Source organism: Palaemon carinicauda, chromosome 14, assembly GCF_036898095.1.
Source record: "Palaemon carinicauda isolate YSFRI2023 chromosome 14, ASM3689809v2, whole genome shotgun sequence".
NCBI lineage: Eukaryota > Metazoa > Arthropoda > Malacostraca > Decapoda > Palaemonidae > Palaemon > Palaemon carinicauda.
Genome location: NC_090738.1, coordinates 34843136 through 34860788, shown reverse-complemented (window position 1 = coordinate 34860788; position 17653 = coordinate 34843136). Strand labels below are relative to the sequence as shown.

General features: G+C 43.2%; 1 protein-coding gene across 5 annotated transcripts in view; it reads right to left on the bottom strand.

Annotated features, from left to right (window-relative positions):
* Positions 1-17653, bottom strand: part of pds5 (cohesin associated factor B pds5) — a 180145-nt gene that overhangs the window by 119590 nt on the left and 42902 nt on the right. For all 5 annotated transcript variants that reach the window (XM_068386964.1, XM_068386968.1, XM_068386967.1 and 2 more), the window contains exons 3-5: positions 3114-3263; positions 2660-2844; positions 1740-1947 (exon numbers count right to left, since the gene is read on the bottom strand). In XM_068386964.1, coding sequence (XP_068243065.1) covers positions 1740-1947; positions 2660-2844; positions 3114-3263 — 543 coding nt within the window. The remainder of the gene's footprint in view (positions 1-1739; positions 1948-2659; positions 2845-3113; positions 3264-17653) is intronic.

The window sequence follows — 17653 nt, the reverse complement described above, 5'->3', positions numbered from 1 at the left end:
AGCAGCTAGAGTGGATATGAATGTGTTGAGGTGGTTTGGCCATATTGAAAGAATGGAAAATGGCTGTCTGCTAAAGAAGGTGATGAATGCAAGAGTTGATGGGAGAAGTACAAGAGGAAGGCCAAGGATTGGGTAGATGGATGAAGTGAAGGAAGCTCTGGGTGATAGGAGGATAGATGTGAGAGGCAAGAGAGCGTGCTAGAAATAGGAATGAATGGTGAGCGATTGTGACGCAGTTCCGGTAGGTCCTGCTGATTCCTCCGGTGCCTTGGATGACCACGGAGGTAGCAGCAGTAGGGGATTCAGCATTATGAAGCTTCATCTGTGGTGGATAATGTGGGAGGGTGGGCTGTGCCACCGTAGCAGTACCAGCCGAACTCGGTTGAGTCCCTAGTCAGGCTGGGAGGAACGTAGAGAGGAGACATCCCCTTTTTTGTTTCATTTGTTAGATGTCGGCTACCCCCCAAAATTGGGGGAGGTGCCTTGGTATATGTATATACTGTATGTATACAGTATGAACTCAACAGATATTGAAGCTTTTCTTAATATGCTTTTTATCCAAAATGCAAACTGTATAATATTAATAAAAGAAAATACTAACTTACCAAGAATGATTAATTAATTTTTATACAAGAAAATAGATTATTTCTATGGCAATAGTTTTCCTATTAGTGTACTATTTTCGATGCGACATCACCACTGAAAAAGTGGTTGTAAAGTCACACAGTCGTAATTCTCATGTCATGAGTCATTTAACCCCGGTCGCAAAACTGGAAGTATCAGCCAATATGTTTGAACTCTGCTTAATCATTTCACCACTCAGGAGAGGAAGCTGCTGTAGAGTTGTTCTAAGTAAAAAGAATATACAAGGCAAGGCATCCTCCTCCTGACAGCAGGCAACATACTTCTCCTTTACTGGACCCCTTCTTCTTCCTCCTAACACCCCTCTGGGGTAGAACCTGGGAGGGGCTAGAATGGGTGGAGTAGTGTTCAACCAATTCTAGAGGTAGAAGCTGCTGATGGGCATTACTAGAATTTGAAGATGGCTGAGGCCTTCTACAAACCAGAGCTTAATAGCATATCCAGTCCCAGAGGTTTACCTATGCTCTGCCTCAAAACACCAAAGCCTTTGAGGGATACCAAACAGCAGACGAGGGAGCAATTCATCCACTTCCACCAATTCCTCAACTTCTCCCTCTTGAGAAGAGTCCAACCCCCTTAAATCCTTAGATTAACTACTGTCTCTGTGCTCAAAAGGTACTACTGTGATTGACCATCAATTGGTTAATGGAACCTCAAGGTTAATTACAGGCTCTATCTGGCTGGGAAAAGTTGTCAATAAATAACTCTCCAGCTCATCAAGCCTCAACAACTTAGTAGATCTAATTAAAGAAAATGTACAGAAAAATATTGTCAAAGATGCATAAGTACACCCCCTAAGGAATACTTGAAATAGGAGGAGCTATGAAGAACACATCTGCTATCTGACTGATATATATATACAGATGAGGAGTTACCTGTAAACCTAGTCACTGACTGTCCTAGATGCATGCTAGGCCAGTAGATACCTTTTTCTACTGTTAGAAGGAATACTGACTGAACATAACTAGGACATGTAGATGTAAATTCTCCATCGCTATATAAAACCAAATAAAAAAATTATGTAAATTAAAGCAGCTCCAACCAGATCATAAATATTGTGATGCTAATAAAAATGGTTTAACTTTACTACTACTTACCCCTTGGATATACGGTTCAAGTGTGTCAGAGCACTTCACAACCAATTCTTTGGCCAAATAATAAGCATTTTTACGTTGTGATTTGGCAGGCTCCAAAACATTGCTAAGAATGATGTCCAGAAGATCATTGGATACGACATCACTTTCATTAATCAATGGACACAGTACATCTAACATAAATGACTTGACTTTGCCACTGTGCTCATCACTGCAATATAGTAAAAGAAAAATAAACAATTACGGTAGAATAGAAAAATGTATTCTAATAAAATCACATTTTCCTAAACTGGAAAACAAACATTGAAAGTAGTTATTTTTTTTATACAACTTCCAAATTCTAAAGTAAAAAAAAAAAACTTTATACAGTAGTTCATTGTTCAAAAATCATACTTTCTCTTATCTGCACTAGCAGAACCAAATGAGGGTGAAGTGGGGCAAAAGGGGGTGACACATAGATAAGGGCAATGACCTACCATAGATTTCAATCTAAATACCATGCTACAAATCTACCTTGCATAAAAGGTTAGTCAAAATTATTTCCTAAAAAGGGATCTAATCTAATAAAAAAAAGTACAAGTAAAACTGATGTTTCAATTCGTCAGTTTAAAATAAACTGAAGCTCTTACCTTACCACCCATTAAAATTTCATAAACCAACAATTAAACAGTTCATTGCATTAGACAAATTTCAAAGGATGGATACCCTCATTAATAAATCATGTATGTCTCTCATTGACAGAATAAGTGATGTTGTATAGAAAAAATTGGATTGACTCCTCATGAAAGGAAGTGTCAAACTCACCAGAGGAATGGTTGAAACTGATATTCAGCACTAAGTATATTTCCTTTAATCTAAAAAAAAAAAAATTAAAGTATTCCCAGAGTTTACTGTATAAAAAACAATTCCAGTATATAACTTACTTGACAATGTTGAACATGAGTTTGAAAAGTTTACAAAAGATCTCTTGACAATCCTCTAACTCAAAACACATGTTGAAAGACTTTACATAGGCCAAGTTTTCTAGGAGGTAGAAATAACGCTTGAAAGCTGGGTCCTTCGGGTCTTTCAACCCACCCAACTGCTTGATTAGGAACATGAAAATAGTCTGGAATAAAATGAAAATAAGTCAAACTTCTTAGGCCACATCATTCATCAATCGTTATCTTTTAATGGTGCAAGAGTTACTGTTTGTTTTAACATACAAGAGTGGTTTCAATTCAGTCACATTCTTTTAAATGAGATGTCCCCTTTAAGATGGAATATCACAGGAACAAAAATTAAAATGATGCTTAAAAACATTGTTGTAATTAATAAATATAAAAAAAATAAAAATAATCAACCATTCACACACAACATAAACAAAAATCTACATACCTTGACCTGACCAGGATCTTTATAAGGGGCTTCAGGTGCATAAACTCTGAGGACATCAGCAATGCAACAAGCTATAAGTAACTGCACGTCTCGACTTGGGTAGGACAGAAAAAAATCGTCAGCAATATGCATTGCCAGAGGAACATATTCCTGAAAAGGAAATTTAAAACAATTTATAACTCCTGTACATAAATATTCATTATCATTACAGAAGGCAATGAAAAATATTACCCTATTCAATAAATTCACCAAGTAAAATAAAATATTTCTTCCTCTCTAAACTGATTGAATTTATACATATGATCACTATTTAATTCAGGAAAGAATTAAATTTCTAGATACTCATTATTTTAGTTGAAAGGAGTTTTAGAGAAAAGGAAAAAACTGGAACAGGAAAACTGACTGCTGAATGCGAAGATAAAAGGAAATAAACAAAAAATCTAGGGACAAAACGAAAGAGGAAAACATAGACATTTTCACCCGATGTTTCCATTTAACCCATTTTCATACTTTTCATGAATTTTATATGCTCTCCTTATTAGAGAAGCTCGGCCAAAGTTTTCAACCTATTCTATAGCAGCAGCCATGTCTGATAGAGGAAAAAGTGATGGGAAGCTCACCAGGTCAAAGTTCCTCAAAATAAAAGAAAAAGGCTTACTGAGAAAGTTTTATTTAGTGATCAATCTATTTCGAAGAAGTTTTAAATTTTTTTATTCTACCTTGTTTTGCGTTTTGTTCCCCCATCTGGTCTTCAGCTGCTGATTCTCATCTTAATTTGTCGGACAGGAACTTATGGTCTATTAAATTTCTCATTCCTGATCTAGATATTAATCTCTGGCACCATTGTTCATTTACTGTACTTCGTTATGCATGTTGCATTAAAATTTGTCATAATTCTGATCTTCCCGAACAGTACCATCCTGTTCGTAATACTAGGCATGCAGTCAATGCTTCCATCAGGATGCTCAATACTACACAGTATTTTGGACGTTTTATTGCACCAGTGACAAAGTTGTGGAATGATCTTCCTAAGTAGGTAGTTTATTCAGTAGAACTTCAAAAGTTCAAACTTGCAGGAAATTATTTTATGTTGAACAGGCTGACTTAAGTCTTTTTATAGTTTACATATGAAAGATCTGTACTGTATTAACCCTGGATAGGTACGCTCCTCGGACACCCCTTTAAGGTATACTCGGACGCGAGCGACCCCGACGCCAAAAAAAAAATTCCTGAAAAATCAGTTTTTGCAGTAACCTCCTTTTTTCTTTTGCCAAAAAAAACTTCAAAGAATGCTCAAAACAACTGTAGTGCAGAAAAACTATTTATTATAAATATTTTTAAAAATTAAGTAGAAAAGAAAAAAGACCTTACATAATAATTCATAAAAAAAAAGTTTATACATATATACACAAATCCTTTTAGGAATTGATCCTTGAATGTTTAGGACACATTTTGATGTATTTTGGATGAAGGCAGACCCATGGAGGTGAAGATCTGAAATGAGAAAAAAAGGGTAACTTTTTTTGGCCAAAAAAATTTGTCCAAATTTCATGAATTTTTTTGGGTACCCAAATGAAATAGGAAGTGGCTAATTTTTTTAGGGAATAAACATATGTTATCCTAAAATAGAAATATGTAAAAAAATCTTCATTATTTTGTAAATTACATTTATATCAGGGGCCATATCTAAAGGTAATTTTTTGAGTACTTAGAAATTTCGTAAAAAAATACATATATTTAATATATAATATGATATTTATGCAGGTAAAAATATACCAAAATATCACAAATTCTATAGGGAACAAGAATATATATAGATAGGGCAACTTACGCTTCGGATATGTCCACAAAATGGCCGCCAACCACACGACTCAGACTCCCTAATCTCCCACTTGAAATGTAGGAAAGGTATGTCAATTTCAAGGTGTTATTTACTAATCTAACTATTCTTGGATATGCATAAAAATTGTATGGTGGGTTGCTGGATAATTGTCGGTTATTTTACGACTATAAAATTAAAATTCTGACCCCAAAAAAATTTTTTGAGGGGAAATAAAATCGAAAAAAAAAATGTAAAACAATATAATATTTTAGCTAAAAAAAATTTGATGATATTCAATAAAAAAGGAAGTAAACAAAATTTTCCGACAAATAAACATCTAGAGGAATCATTACTCTGTGATAGTTCCTTAGTACGTAGTAATTTTGAAAGAAATGTGAAAAAACGAAAAAGTGGCAATCGCGGGAAAATCGAACACATACCTATATATACACCATATCTGGTTAAAAATAAAGATAAGAATGGGTAGCCAGATCATCTAGAAACACTTTCCAACACTATAAAAATACAAGTTTTGCGACACTACTTGCCAATTCCTTACGGTAACATAACTAAGCAAAAAAATTCAAAACAAATAAAAAAGGGCACTCGCGGAAAAATGGCCAACATTCTAATATACGGCATTTCAGAAAAAAAAAATTTCAGCCACGTACTAGGCAAACCATCAAGGCACATTTTCACACGAATAATCATCTAAATGAATCATTACTCTGTGATAGTTCCTTAGTACGTAGTAATTTTGAAAGAAATGGGAAAAAACGAAAAAATGGCAATCACAGGAAAATCGAACACATACCTATATATACGCCATATCTGGCTAAAAAAAAAAAAGATAGGCATGGGTAGCAAGATCATCTAGAAACACTTTCCAACACTATAAAATTATAAGTTTTGCGACACTACTTGCCAATTCCTTACTGTAACATGACTAAGCAAAAAAATTGAAAAACAAATAAAAAGGGGCACTCGCGGAAAAATGGCCATTCTAATATACGGCATTTCAGAAAAAAAAAAATTTCAGCCACGTGCTAGGCAAACCATCAAGGTACATTATCCGACAAATAAACATACAAATGAATCATTCATTACTCTGTGATAGTTCCTTAGTACGTAGTAATTTTGAAAGAAATGGGAAAAAATGAAAAAATGGCAATCACAGGAAAATCGAACACATACCTATATATACGCCATATCTGGCTAAAAAAAAAAGATAGGCATGGGTAGCCAGATCATCTAGAAACACTTTCCAACACTATAAAAATATAAGTTTTGCGACACTTCTTGCCAATTCCTTACAGTAACATGACTAAGTAAAAAAATGAAAAACAAATAAAAAGGGGCACTCGCGGAAAAATGGCCAACATTTTATTATACGCATTTCAGAAAAACAAATTTCTGCCACGTGCTAGGCAAACCATCAAGGCACATTTTCCGACAAATAAACATCTAAATGAATCATTACTCTGTGATAGTTCCTTAGTACGTAGTAATTTTGAAAGAAATGGGAAAAAAACGAAAATATGGCAATCACAGGAAAATCGAACACATACCTATATATACGCTATATCTGGCTAAAAAAAAGATAGGCATGGGTAGCCAGATCATCTAAAAACACTTTCCAACACTATAAAAATATAAGTTTTGCGACACTACTTGCCAATTCCTTACGGTAACATGACTAAGCAAAAAAATGCAAAACAAATAAAAAGGGGCACTCGCGGAAAAATGCCCAACATTCTAATATACGGCATCTCAGATAAAAAAAAAAGACATGCACGTGTTAGCCCAACCATCAAGGCACACTTTCTAACACACAAACATGAAAAAAAAATCAATAATATACGGCAATTCCTTACTACGTAGTAAATTTTTACAAATATTGAAAAAAACAGAAATTGGCAACCGCAGTTAAATACCCAATATACCAATAACTACGTCGTATCTGACAAAAACAAAGTCACGCATGGGTAGACAGATCATCTAGACACACTTTCCAACACTAAAAAAGCAAATGTTTTACGACACTATTTGGCAATATCTTACGAAAAAATGACTTGACAAAAAAATGAAAAATGAAAAAGGGGCACTCGCGGTAAAATGCCCAACATTCTAATATACAGTACGGCATCTCAGATAAAAAAAAAGACATGCACGTGTTAGCCCAACCATCAAGGCACACTTTCTAACACATAAACATGAAAAAAAAATCAATAATATATGGCAATTCCTTACTACGTAGTAAATTTTTACAAATATTGAAAAAAAAAAAAACAGAAATTGGCAACCGCAGTTAAATACCCATTATACCAATAACTACGTCGCATCTTACAAAAACAAAGTCACGCATGGGTAGCCGGATAATCTAGACACACTTTCCAACACTAAAAAAGCAAAAGTTTTACGACACTATTTGGCAATATCTTACGGAAAAATGACTTGGCAAAAAAATGAAAAAAAATGAAAAAGGGGCACTCGCGGTGAAATGGTCCTCGTGGTGATGAACGACATTTTAACTAAAAAAAAAATCATGCACATGGTAGCCAAACAATCCACCAAGACTTTCCACAACTGATAACCTATACAAGTTGCACCATTCTACGACAATTTCATAATACGTAATAACTTTGATAATTATGCAAATTACCTTAGAAGGGTAAACTCGGTCGCGCTCGACCCCGACGCGTCTCAGAAATCGGGGAAGAAGTACAGCTACAGCAATGCACATCTGGACACTACTAGAGCGTGTAGGCGAGACACCTACTGCAGGTCGATCACCCACAAATACAGTCACGGGGGTGAGTCACGTGAGAAAAACCTGTTTTTTTTTTACGCTTGGGGTCGCGAACGACCCACCGTACCGTTCCAGGGTTAATGTTGTTACTGTTCTTAAAATATTCTTATTTTTCATTAATTCTCATATGGTTTATTTCCTCATTTACTGTACTTTCCTCACTGGGCTATTTTTCTCTCTTGGAGCCATAAGGATTATAGCATCCTGCCTTTCCAAAAAGGGTTGTAGCTTGGTAATAATAATAATAATAATAATAATAATAATAATAATAATAATAGCGCATCCCTAGGGTACAACAGCTTCGAGCATCTGGCTAAAACGGCATCACATCTTAGGAGGATGCAGTTGTCCCAAAGGGAATTGCTGTAATTTAGAGCAGCAAGAACTCTGGAGCCTTGGCTCTCGACCATGAGAAGTCTTCACACTGTTTCAGGGAATACTTGTCCTACAGGTTCTCGATTACAACAACACATGAAACTGCTCCTGACCAGTGGTCGAGACAGAACAGGCTTGTATTATTATTGTTATTACAGTAATATTGCTAGCTAAGCTACAACCCTAGTTGGAAAAGCAAGATACCATAAGCCCAAGGGCTCCAAAAGGGAAAAATAGTCCAGTGAGGAAAGGAAATAAGGAGATAAATAAACGATACAAGTAATGAAAAATTAAAATAAAATATCTTGAAAATTTGAACAGCATTAAAACAAATATTTCATATAAAGGACTTATGTCAGCCTGCTCAACATAACAAATTTGGAAATAATTTGTATTTTTCCTAACATACAAACCTGGAGCTATTTATAGGGTATTACTTTCGGCAACGCTGAAAACCAGCCAAGACAATTTTAGTGAGGGATAATTACCCCATCCACAAGTTAGCGTTAGGGGGTTGGGGTAGACTAGCTACCCCACTCACTCACACCTGCCGGTTGAGTAACCACTTTTTGCTTTCTGGGAGGACTTCTAGGGGGACAGGGTGGAGGGCCAATTTGTATAAATAGCTCCAGTTTTGTATGTTCGGAAAAATACAAATTATTTCCAAATTTGTTATTTGTTCCGACACAGATACAAACCTTCGCTATTTATAGGGTGACTTACTCTTAGGAAGGAGGAAGTTCTACCAACTGGCCTTGGTCATGACCCGGGTTCCTTCTAATTGATTTTGATCTAATTAGTAGGAACCCTACCCTAGCTAAAATCAAAGTAGTTACAAGGTAACTCACTGATAGCGGCCTGCAGAAGCTTGTGTGAGAGAGACTCGTGGCTTGTCTTTACGTAGGAACTCGATGATTCTAAGACATATCCAGTACCCTCCCTCATGAGGTATTGGTGACGTAACAAAGTATTCACTCATACTCAGGATGCACAAGGGAAATGACTCTTATCTGCAGAGGGGTGAGGTCAGCTATGCTTCGGTCTTGCGGAGCTGTTTCCCCAGGGGGGGAGAGGGAGAATGAAAGAAGTGAGCCAGACATTCTTTTCATTCACCATTGATTAACCCGGGTAACCTCAGCCCTCTGCTACTTGTCCATCAAGGAGCCTGAGGCATTAGATCACTTGTTGTGCGGCCACCACAGGACCAATGGAGAAGATTTCCATGCTCCGGTGGGTTACGTCTTTCAGGTAGTGGGCTGTGAAGGTCATCTGACGCTTCTACCCGCCCGCTTGCAATACCTGTGCCACAGAAAAATTCTTCTTGAACGCCAGAGACGTTGCAATGCCTCTGACGTCATGAGCTCTGGGTCAGTTGGACAGAAGAGGATCTGGATATAGAGCGTATTCGATTACTTTCCTTATCCAGGAGGAAATAGTATTCCTCGTGACCCTCCTCTTGACCTTCCCCGTACTGACAAAAAGTGCTCGTACATAGGGGCGAGCTTTTGCTGTTCTTCTTAAGTAACACCTCAGACTCCTTACTGGACATAGTAACAGTTGATCTGGATCTTCGGTTACAGAGCGAAGACTCTCTATCCGAAATGGGCCGAACCTGGAGTCCGGCACACCCGGATGTTGAGTCTTAGCTACAAACTCAGGGACATAGTTGAGGATTACTTCTCCCTATCTACTAGAGTGGGAGACATCAGCAGATAGACCATGAAGTTAACTGAATCTCTTGGCCGAAGCCAGAGCGAGCAGGAACACCGTCTTCCACGTGAGGTGGCAATCGGAGGCCTGGCGTAGTGGCTCATAGGGGAAGCCCTTCAGAGACCTGAGGACCCGAACCACGTTCCAAGGGGGAGGTCTTAGCTCTGCCTGGGGACAAGTAAGCTTATAACTGCGTATGAGCAAAAAAAGTTCCAACGAGGAGGAAATATCGACTCCTTTCAGTCTAAAGGCGAGACTCAAGGCTGAGCGGTAGCCTTTGACTGCCGAGACCAAGAGTAGCATTTCTTCCCGAAGGTATACAAGAAACTCCGCTATACAGTAGTTGGAACAGAGGCATCGAGGGGAGAGATACCCCTTCCACGACATCAACCACAGAAAACTGACCACTTTGCCTGGTAGACTGCCTCTGTGGATCTCCTGAGGTGTCCAGCCATTCTTTTCGCAACCGGTTGTGAAAAGCCTCTCTGTGTGAGGAGGTGCTGGATAATCTCCAGGCGTGAAGTCGAAGCGAGGCTACGGCTTTGTGGAAGATGTTGGCATGTGGTTGTTTGAGGAGGTCGTGCTGTGGAGGAAGCTCCCTCAGGATCTCCGCAAGGAGATGCAGAAGGTCAGGGAACCATTCTGCGTGATCCCATAGCGGAGCTATGAGGGTCATTTGCAAGTTGTTGCTTCCTCGTACCTGGTTGAGGTCTTTTCTCATCAGACAGAACGGGGAAAATGCGTAAGCATCCAGGTTTATCCACTGTTGTTGGAAAGCTTCTTGCTAAAGAGCTTGGGGATCCGGGACTGGGGAGCAGTACAACGGGAGCCTGAAATTCAGGGCCGTTGCGAACAGATCCACAGTCGGGGAACCCCACAAAGTCAGGACTTTGGTGGCTATCAGAGGATTCAAAGGCCACTCGGTGCCAACTATCTGAGTCGCTCTGCTCAGCTTGTCTGCTAGCACATTTCTCTTTCCGGGAATGAAGCAAGCTGATAGAATCACCGAGTTGTCCTCTGCCCATCTGAGTATCTCTACTGCAAGATAGCACAGCTGCTGCGAAAAGGTACCGCCCTATTTGCTTAGATAAGCTACTACCGTGGTGTTGTCGCTCATCAGCACGACGAAGTGCCTCGCCAGGACCTGGTGGAACTCTTTGAGGGCCAGAAAGGCTGCCCTCATCTCTTAAGAGATTTATGTGCTGGTACCTTTCTGATTCGGACCATTGGCCGGAGATGTAATGGTGCAGCACGTGAGCCCCCCACCCTTCTTTTGATGCATCCGAAAAAAGCATCAATTCTGGGGGAGAGATGAGAAGATCGACCCCTTTGCAGAGGTTCGGCTCCGCCAGCCACCACCTGAGGTCCGACTGTTCCTCTAGCCCTAGGCGGACTAGGTGATCCCGGAAATCAGAGTGTTGGTTCCACTGGGATTTTAGTCGCCACTGGAGGGATCTCATCCTGAGGTGACTGTTGAGGACCAGTCGGGTCAGGGAAGAGAAGTGACCGAGAAGGCGAAGCCAATAATGCGCCGGGAGCTCTTCCCGACTGAGGAAGACCTGTGCTATCTCCCTCAGTCCCTAAATCCTTTCGTCTGATGGAAACGCTTTGTGCCTTAGGATGTCTAATCGCATGCCTAGGTATCCCAGTACTTCAGAGGGGAGCAGTTGAGACTTCGAGGTTTACCAAGATCCCCAGATCCTGGCAAAACCTAAGAAGCTCGTCTCGGTGGCGGAGAAGGGCCGTCTCCGAGTCTGCCAGTCGTCCAAGTATCTTCGGAGACGGATGCCGACTCTGTGAGCCCAAGATGATACTAGGGCGAATACTCTCGTGAATACCTGGGGTGCTGTGGAAAGACCGAAATACAGTACCCAGAACTGGTAATGCTTCCGATTGAATATGAATCTCAGATACTTCCTGGAAGATGGGTGAATTGGGATCTGGAAGTATGCGTCCTTTAGATCTAGAGTGCACATGAAGTCCTGGGGTCTTATCGCTTGTCTGACTGTGTCGGCCGTCTCCATCCTGAAAGGTGTCTGTTCGACAAACCTGTTCCGGTCCGAGAGGTCGATGACTGGTCTCCAGACGTCTTTTTCACAAGAAAGAGTCGACTGTAGAAGCCTGGGGACCCGTCGAGGACCTCCGGTAGAGCGTCCTTCTCCAACATGGACTGGACTTCTGCCCTGAGGGCAAACTCCTGTGCGGATCCCTTCGCACAGGAGTTCGATGGAATCGGCACTCGAGTCAGTGGAGGGAGAGAGCGCATGAACAGGGTACAATAACCTGAACGAATCATCTCGACCGTCCAGGGTTCAGCCCCGTGGTGAAACCACCTCTGCCAGCGGCTTTGCAGGCATCCCCACACAGGTGGGCAAATGGGAGGATTGCCTGTCTTATTGGGACCAGCCTTGGCCATATCCCTTCTTACCCTTTCCTCCACGAAAGGACTTTTTGCTGTGTAAGGCCTGCTTCGCACCCTTTTTACCCTGCTGTTTTGGATCTCTAGCCCTTTTCGGTTGCAGGTTTTGCTGTGCTTTCCGCTATGGCTGAAAGGGGCAAGGTCTAGCTGTTAAGACCTTTTGGATGAGAGAGTCCTGACTGGACTTCCTCCACCTCTCTGCCACCCGCTCGACATCCTCGGGATGGAACAAAGAATTGCCCTCGAAAGGAGCATTTCTCAGTCTCGCTACTTCGGCCTGAGGGAGATGTCTATAGAGCTTGCCTATGACGGAAGTGTTAGCCCAAAGGTTCACTACCTGATGGGAGAGGAACTCGATGGCCCGAGTGCCAGACAATAGGAAAGTCTCCAAAGACTTCCTGGAGGACTACCGAGACAGGTCTTTAGACCCCATCAGTTGTCCTAAGGATGCTAACCAGAAATCCAGCAAAGAAGTAGCCTGCATGGCGTACTTCGCCACCTTTTCCTGGTCTAGAATTTCAGAGGCCGAAAAGAAGACTGGAAGTCCCGTAAGTTTCTTGAAGGGGGTGGCCTTCGAGAGGGCCTCTATAGAGTGGTCGAGAGGCAGCGTTGGAAGAGATTCTCCGAGGATCTCGTAGTACCTCCTCTGAAACACATACGGAGGAGGTAGGAGCTTGGATGATCAGTTGGAGCAGGGCAAAGCTGCACTGGTCCTATGAGGTTTCTGAGTGCCATAGAACTGGTCAAGGACCGTTTCTTTTCCATCTAGAGGGACTGCCGATGGATCTGGAAGTCCATTGATGGAACGGATGCAGGCTAGGACCTGCCAGAAGACGTGTTCCGACTCCTTCCTCTCATCCTCTGTAAGCTTAGGACTAGCGGCTGGTGGCAGAGCGTCGTCCTCAATATCACTCTGCCCTTGCACGTACGAGCTGTCAACCATAGGATCCCCGAGTGGGTCGAAGTTGTCAACTGTATAGACTGGGGATAGGGAGACTACCGGGGAGGTGTTCGCTCCCGGTTGCAGTGAAGAAGGAAGCCTGGCCGAGGATTTGGGGATGGTGAACAAATCCTTCGGTTCCCTCCCAGGAGGCCGGAGGTCCTCTGTCCCAAAGGGCCTAGAGGACTCCGTCGGCTTACAGGTGGAATGCAAGACCATTGCCTTAAGGGGTGAATCCCGTCCGGTTGCAGTCGTGCCTCCTTAGACACTATCTCGACCGGTAAAGAACGGAAGGAGTCTCCATAGGAAGTAACCCTATCCTCCTTGGGGGGCGAAGGACGGATCCTTTTCCTTTCCCCCTTAGGCCTGGCCTGTAGCGTCTTGAACTGCAGGGGGCTACCCTGAGGTTCATGCCTAATCTCCTCCAGAGGTCTTTGGCGAGGGGATGATCATCTCCCCTTGCCAGAAGGACCCGCCTGTGCGGGAACTTCCGACCTCCTCCTAGGATCGGAGGGAGGACCCTGGGAAGAGAGGAGGCGACAAGGGAATCCTAGGTGTATCACCTAAGGACTGGGAGTGGGGATCGACTCCCTTCATGGCTTGGCGCATTACATTGAATAAAGTGCTAAGCCACGGGGGGTCACAGGCTCCTGAGGAACTAAGGGGAAGGTCCTTAGGAAAGAACTGCTCCCTGGGTTTAGGAACCTGGGCAGGTTTCCTAACCCTCTTGTCTGATGGAGGCTTCCCTACAGGCAAGATCGGCACAGGCCTACCCTTAGGGATAGGGTCTGGGCTTGGTCGCGCAGGCAACTGTTGTCTCTGTTGAAGCCTAAGGGGCTCGAGAGACTGATTGTGACCGCCAAGAATGGTCGTGTGCTCTTCGCCAAACTGTTGGTAGGCGGAAGGGAGCGCGTGCACGCGCCTTTCCCGATTGCGTGCACCTTTTTCGCGCTCATGGACCGCGTGAGGTTGTTCGCGCACCTGGCGCGCATAAGGTTCCTCATGCGCATGGCGCGCAGTGTGTTGTTCGCGCGCATGGCGAGCAACAGGATGTTCGCGCGCATGGCGAGCAACAGGATGTTCGCGCGCATGGCGAGCAACAGGATGTTCGCGTGCATGACGAGCAACAGGATGTTCGCGCATATGGCGCGCCATAGGATGAACCCACGCGCCATGATCGCCTTTTTGTTTGCGCGCGCCAAGACGGTCGTGCACGCCAAGTCGGTCGTGCGCGCCAATTTGGCCGTGCACGCCAACTTGGTCGTGCGCACGAGAGCTCTCAGGTTGGTGAGAGAATTCACTGCTACGCTCACCCGAAGGTTCACGATAGCTTGTGTTGTGTGAGCGCGAACGATCAACACAACGAGAGTTTGAAAACTCTCTGTCATAAAAAGAATGACTCTGGTCACGAGAACACGAAAGTTCAGCGTGAACTTTGTTGCGCGAACCCGAAGGATCAACGCAACGAGAAACCAGAGTTCCTCTGTCACGATACACCGAAGTGTTAGCACAACTAGAGTTACGAGAGCCCAAGGGTTCAGCGTAACTCAGGTTACGAGACCCCGAAGGATCAACGTAACGAGGAATCGAGGTTCCTCTGTCACAAGATCCCGAAGGATCAACGTGACTGACGGTACGAGAACCCGAATGTTCAACGTTACCGTCGTTACGAGAGCCCGAGGGTTTAGTGTAACAGAAACCCAAAGGTTTCAAGTCGCGAGAGCTCGAAGGTTCAGCGCAACGGAGACCCGAAGGACTCCTGCTGTCATGAGAACCCGCAGGATCAACATGACGAGAGCCTGAAGGCTCACGATCACGCCAGCCCAAAGGGTGATCGTCACGAGACCCCGAAGGGTCAACGTAAGGAGAACCAGCAGGTTCAAACATCTCCTTACAACCCGAGGAGGCGAACGTCCGGGGTGGAGAGGAGTTACCCACCCCTCCACTCTACAAACCTCCGAGAGGAACGTTCAACAGACTCCGCTCGAGGGGGAGACTGATTAAGGTCAACAGATAATTCCTCCGCAGGGGAGGAGAGTTCGCCCGAAGGAGAACTACGTTTATAACAAGGTTCTCTTTCCGCCCCTGAAGGAGAACCTAAAGCGTAAGGAGATTGCCGATGCACAGAGGCAACCTTCTCTCGCAAACGAGAGAGACATTTCCCCGAAGGGAAAGCTTGCCTTGGAGAGAGCCCTGCCACCGCCCCTGGTGGGTTAGCTAACTCCTCGGCGTCGGAACCAGACTCTCGGCCTGACCGACGGGCAACAGCGCCTGCGCCCAGAAGAGGAGGATCGACCTCCACAGAGGAAGCAGATGACCGCCTTCTCTCTACTCCCCTTTGGAGGAGTTCGAGGAGAACTTCCTTCGAAGGGGGATCATCGATGCCCAGCAATGGCCATACAGACACAAGGTCTGGAAAAGAACAGGCGCTCCCTGGGGGAAGAGAAAGAGCCGACTCACTAGGGGAGCCGCCACCCTCGTCTATTCCACAGGGTTGACCTGGAGTCACAAGCCTTGCGCTACTGCTCGACCGTGCCCTGGAAGGGCCTGGTCGAGGATTAGCTTCGGGCAGAGATTTGGGCGTAGAGGAAGCAGAAGCCCGCGATTTCTTCAATTTCAAGGAAGACCCCAAAAGCGAAGATTCGCGTTTAGACTTCTTCTTCTTCTTACGCGCAAACCTCTCCCACTGGGAGGAAGGCCACTCCCTACACTCGGAACAGGTGTTGTCCCGCGAACACCGAGTTCCCTGGCAAGCGGGGCATAAAAGGTGTGGGTCCGTCTCCACGGACGACATGAAAGTGCCGCAGCGGCGGCCTTCAATCCCTGGACATGTCTGCATAGCGGGACAATAACCATACACACACCAATACACACAAAAGAAAAAGAAAAAGTAATAAAGTCAAGGCAGTTTGTTTAACGGGAGAGGCAAAAGCAAAAGTGGTTACTCAACCGACAGGTGTGAGTGAGAGGGGTAGCTAGTCTACCCCAACCCCCTCCCGCTAACTAGTGGATGGGGTAATTATCCCTCACTAAAATTGTCTTGACTGGTTTTCAGCGTTGCTGAAAGTAATACCCTATAAATAGCGAAGGATTGTATCTGTGTCGGAACAAATAAAAAATTTGCTGCAAGTTTGGACTTTTGACGTTCTACTGATTCAACTATCCGATTAGGAAGATCATTCCACTACTTGGTCACAACTGGAGCCTCATATTAATCATTTTGCTCCCTGAAAATATGGAGGGAAGCTTATGCAATTTGTCACTTAAGACAGTCGGTACCAGGTTAACGACATCATCATCAATAGGAAGTGGGCACGGAAAAGCGCATGAGTGCACATAAAACCTCTGGCATTAAAGGGCTAAAGGAGGCACCTTAGAGAACCTGCTAACCTTTAGTGAGTTTTCTGTAGCTGAAACTTGTGTATTAAATAAGTACTGCGTGTCTCTAGTTTGATTAGAGTGCGCCACGTTTAATCCATGTCGGAGACTTCGAGATTGGGGAAAAAATGAATCAGCGGATTGCGCATGAGGAGACTTATCAAAGCCATCCAAAAAAAAAAAAAAAAAAAAAAAAAAAAAAAAAAAAAAAAAAAAAAAAAAAAATAGACTCATGATCTTAATGAAGTGTGATTCTTCCAAACCGAAATCAGGACCTTGAGAAAGGTTATGTCAGTTGAGCTGGTGCTTACATGGTAATTATATCATGATTAACAGGTTATTCCATTTTAGGGATAATTGGTGGTTACACCTTAATTATTATGTCTGGAGTTTTTACCCTTCCTCAAAAGTCCTTCCTTTCCTTTGCGACATTCACTGAATGGAAAAGAGGAGACGGAGAAAAAACGAGATGAGTCCAGCTCACTTCTGGCATAAGGGTGTCTACCTTTAGCAGATTGTGAGGCAGAAACAGGAAGTTCCCTTTCTAAACTCAATATGTGGAAGAAAGATTTCTCTGCAGCAGGCCATTTGGCACACCTTCTACGAGGACTGTGTCTATGATGCTTAATAAATGCAATGTCATCGGCTGCAGATAGAGGAACTACTCTTGGGAAAGGGGAAAAAGTTTCAGGCACCCCTGACCAGCCTTTAACTTAAAAAATGACAAATTCGTGGATAATTTGTATTTTTCCTAACTATACAAACCTTAGCTATTTAATAGGGGTATTACTTTCAGCGTAGCTGAAATGACGAGCCATTAATTTTTAACGAGGGTTTACTACCCACACTGCTAGTTAGTGGGGGTAGAGGAGGGTAGCTTGCTACCACCCCCTCTCACACACCTGTGCTTGAGCTCACTTCAAGGAGGATAGGGTTGGCGGGCAAGTTTGGTTAAATAGCTAAGGTTTGTATAGTTGAGAAAAATACAAATTATCTACGAATTTGTCATTTGTTCCATAACTGGAATATAAACCACGCTATTTAATAGGGGTGACTCACCCATTAGGAAGGGTGGACGTCCAAGCCA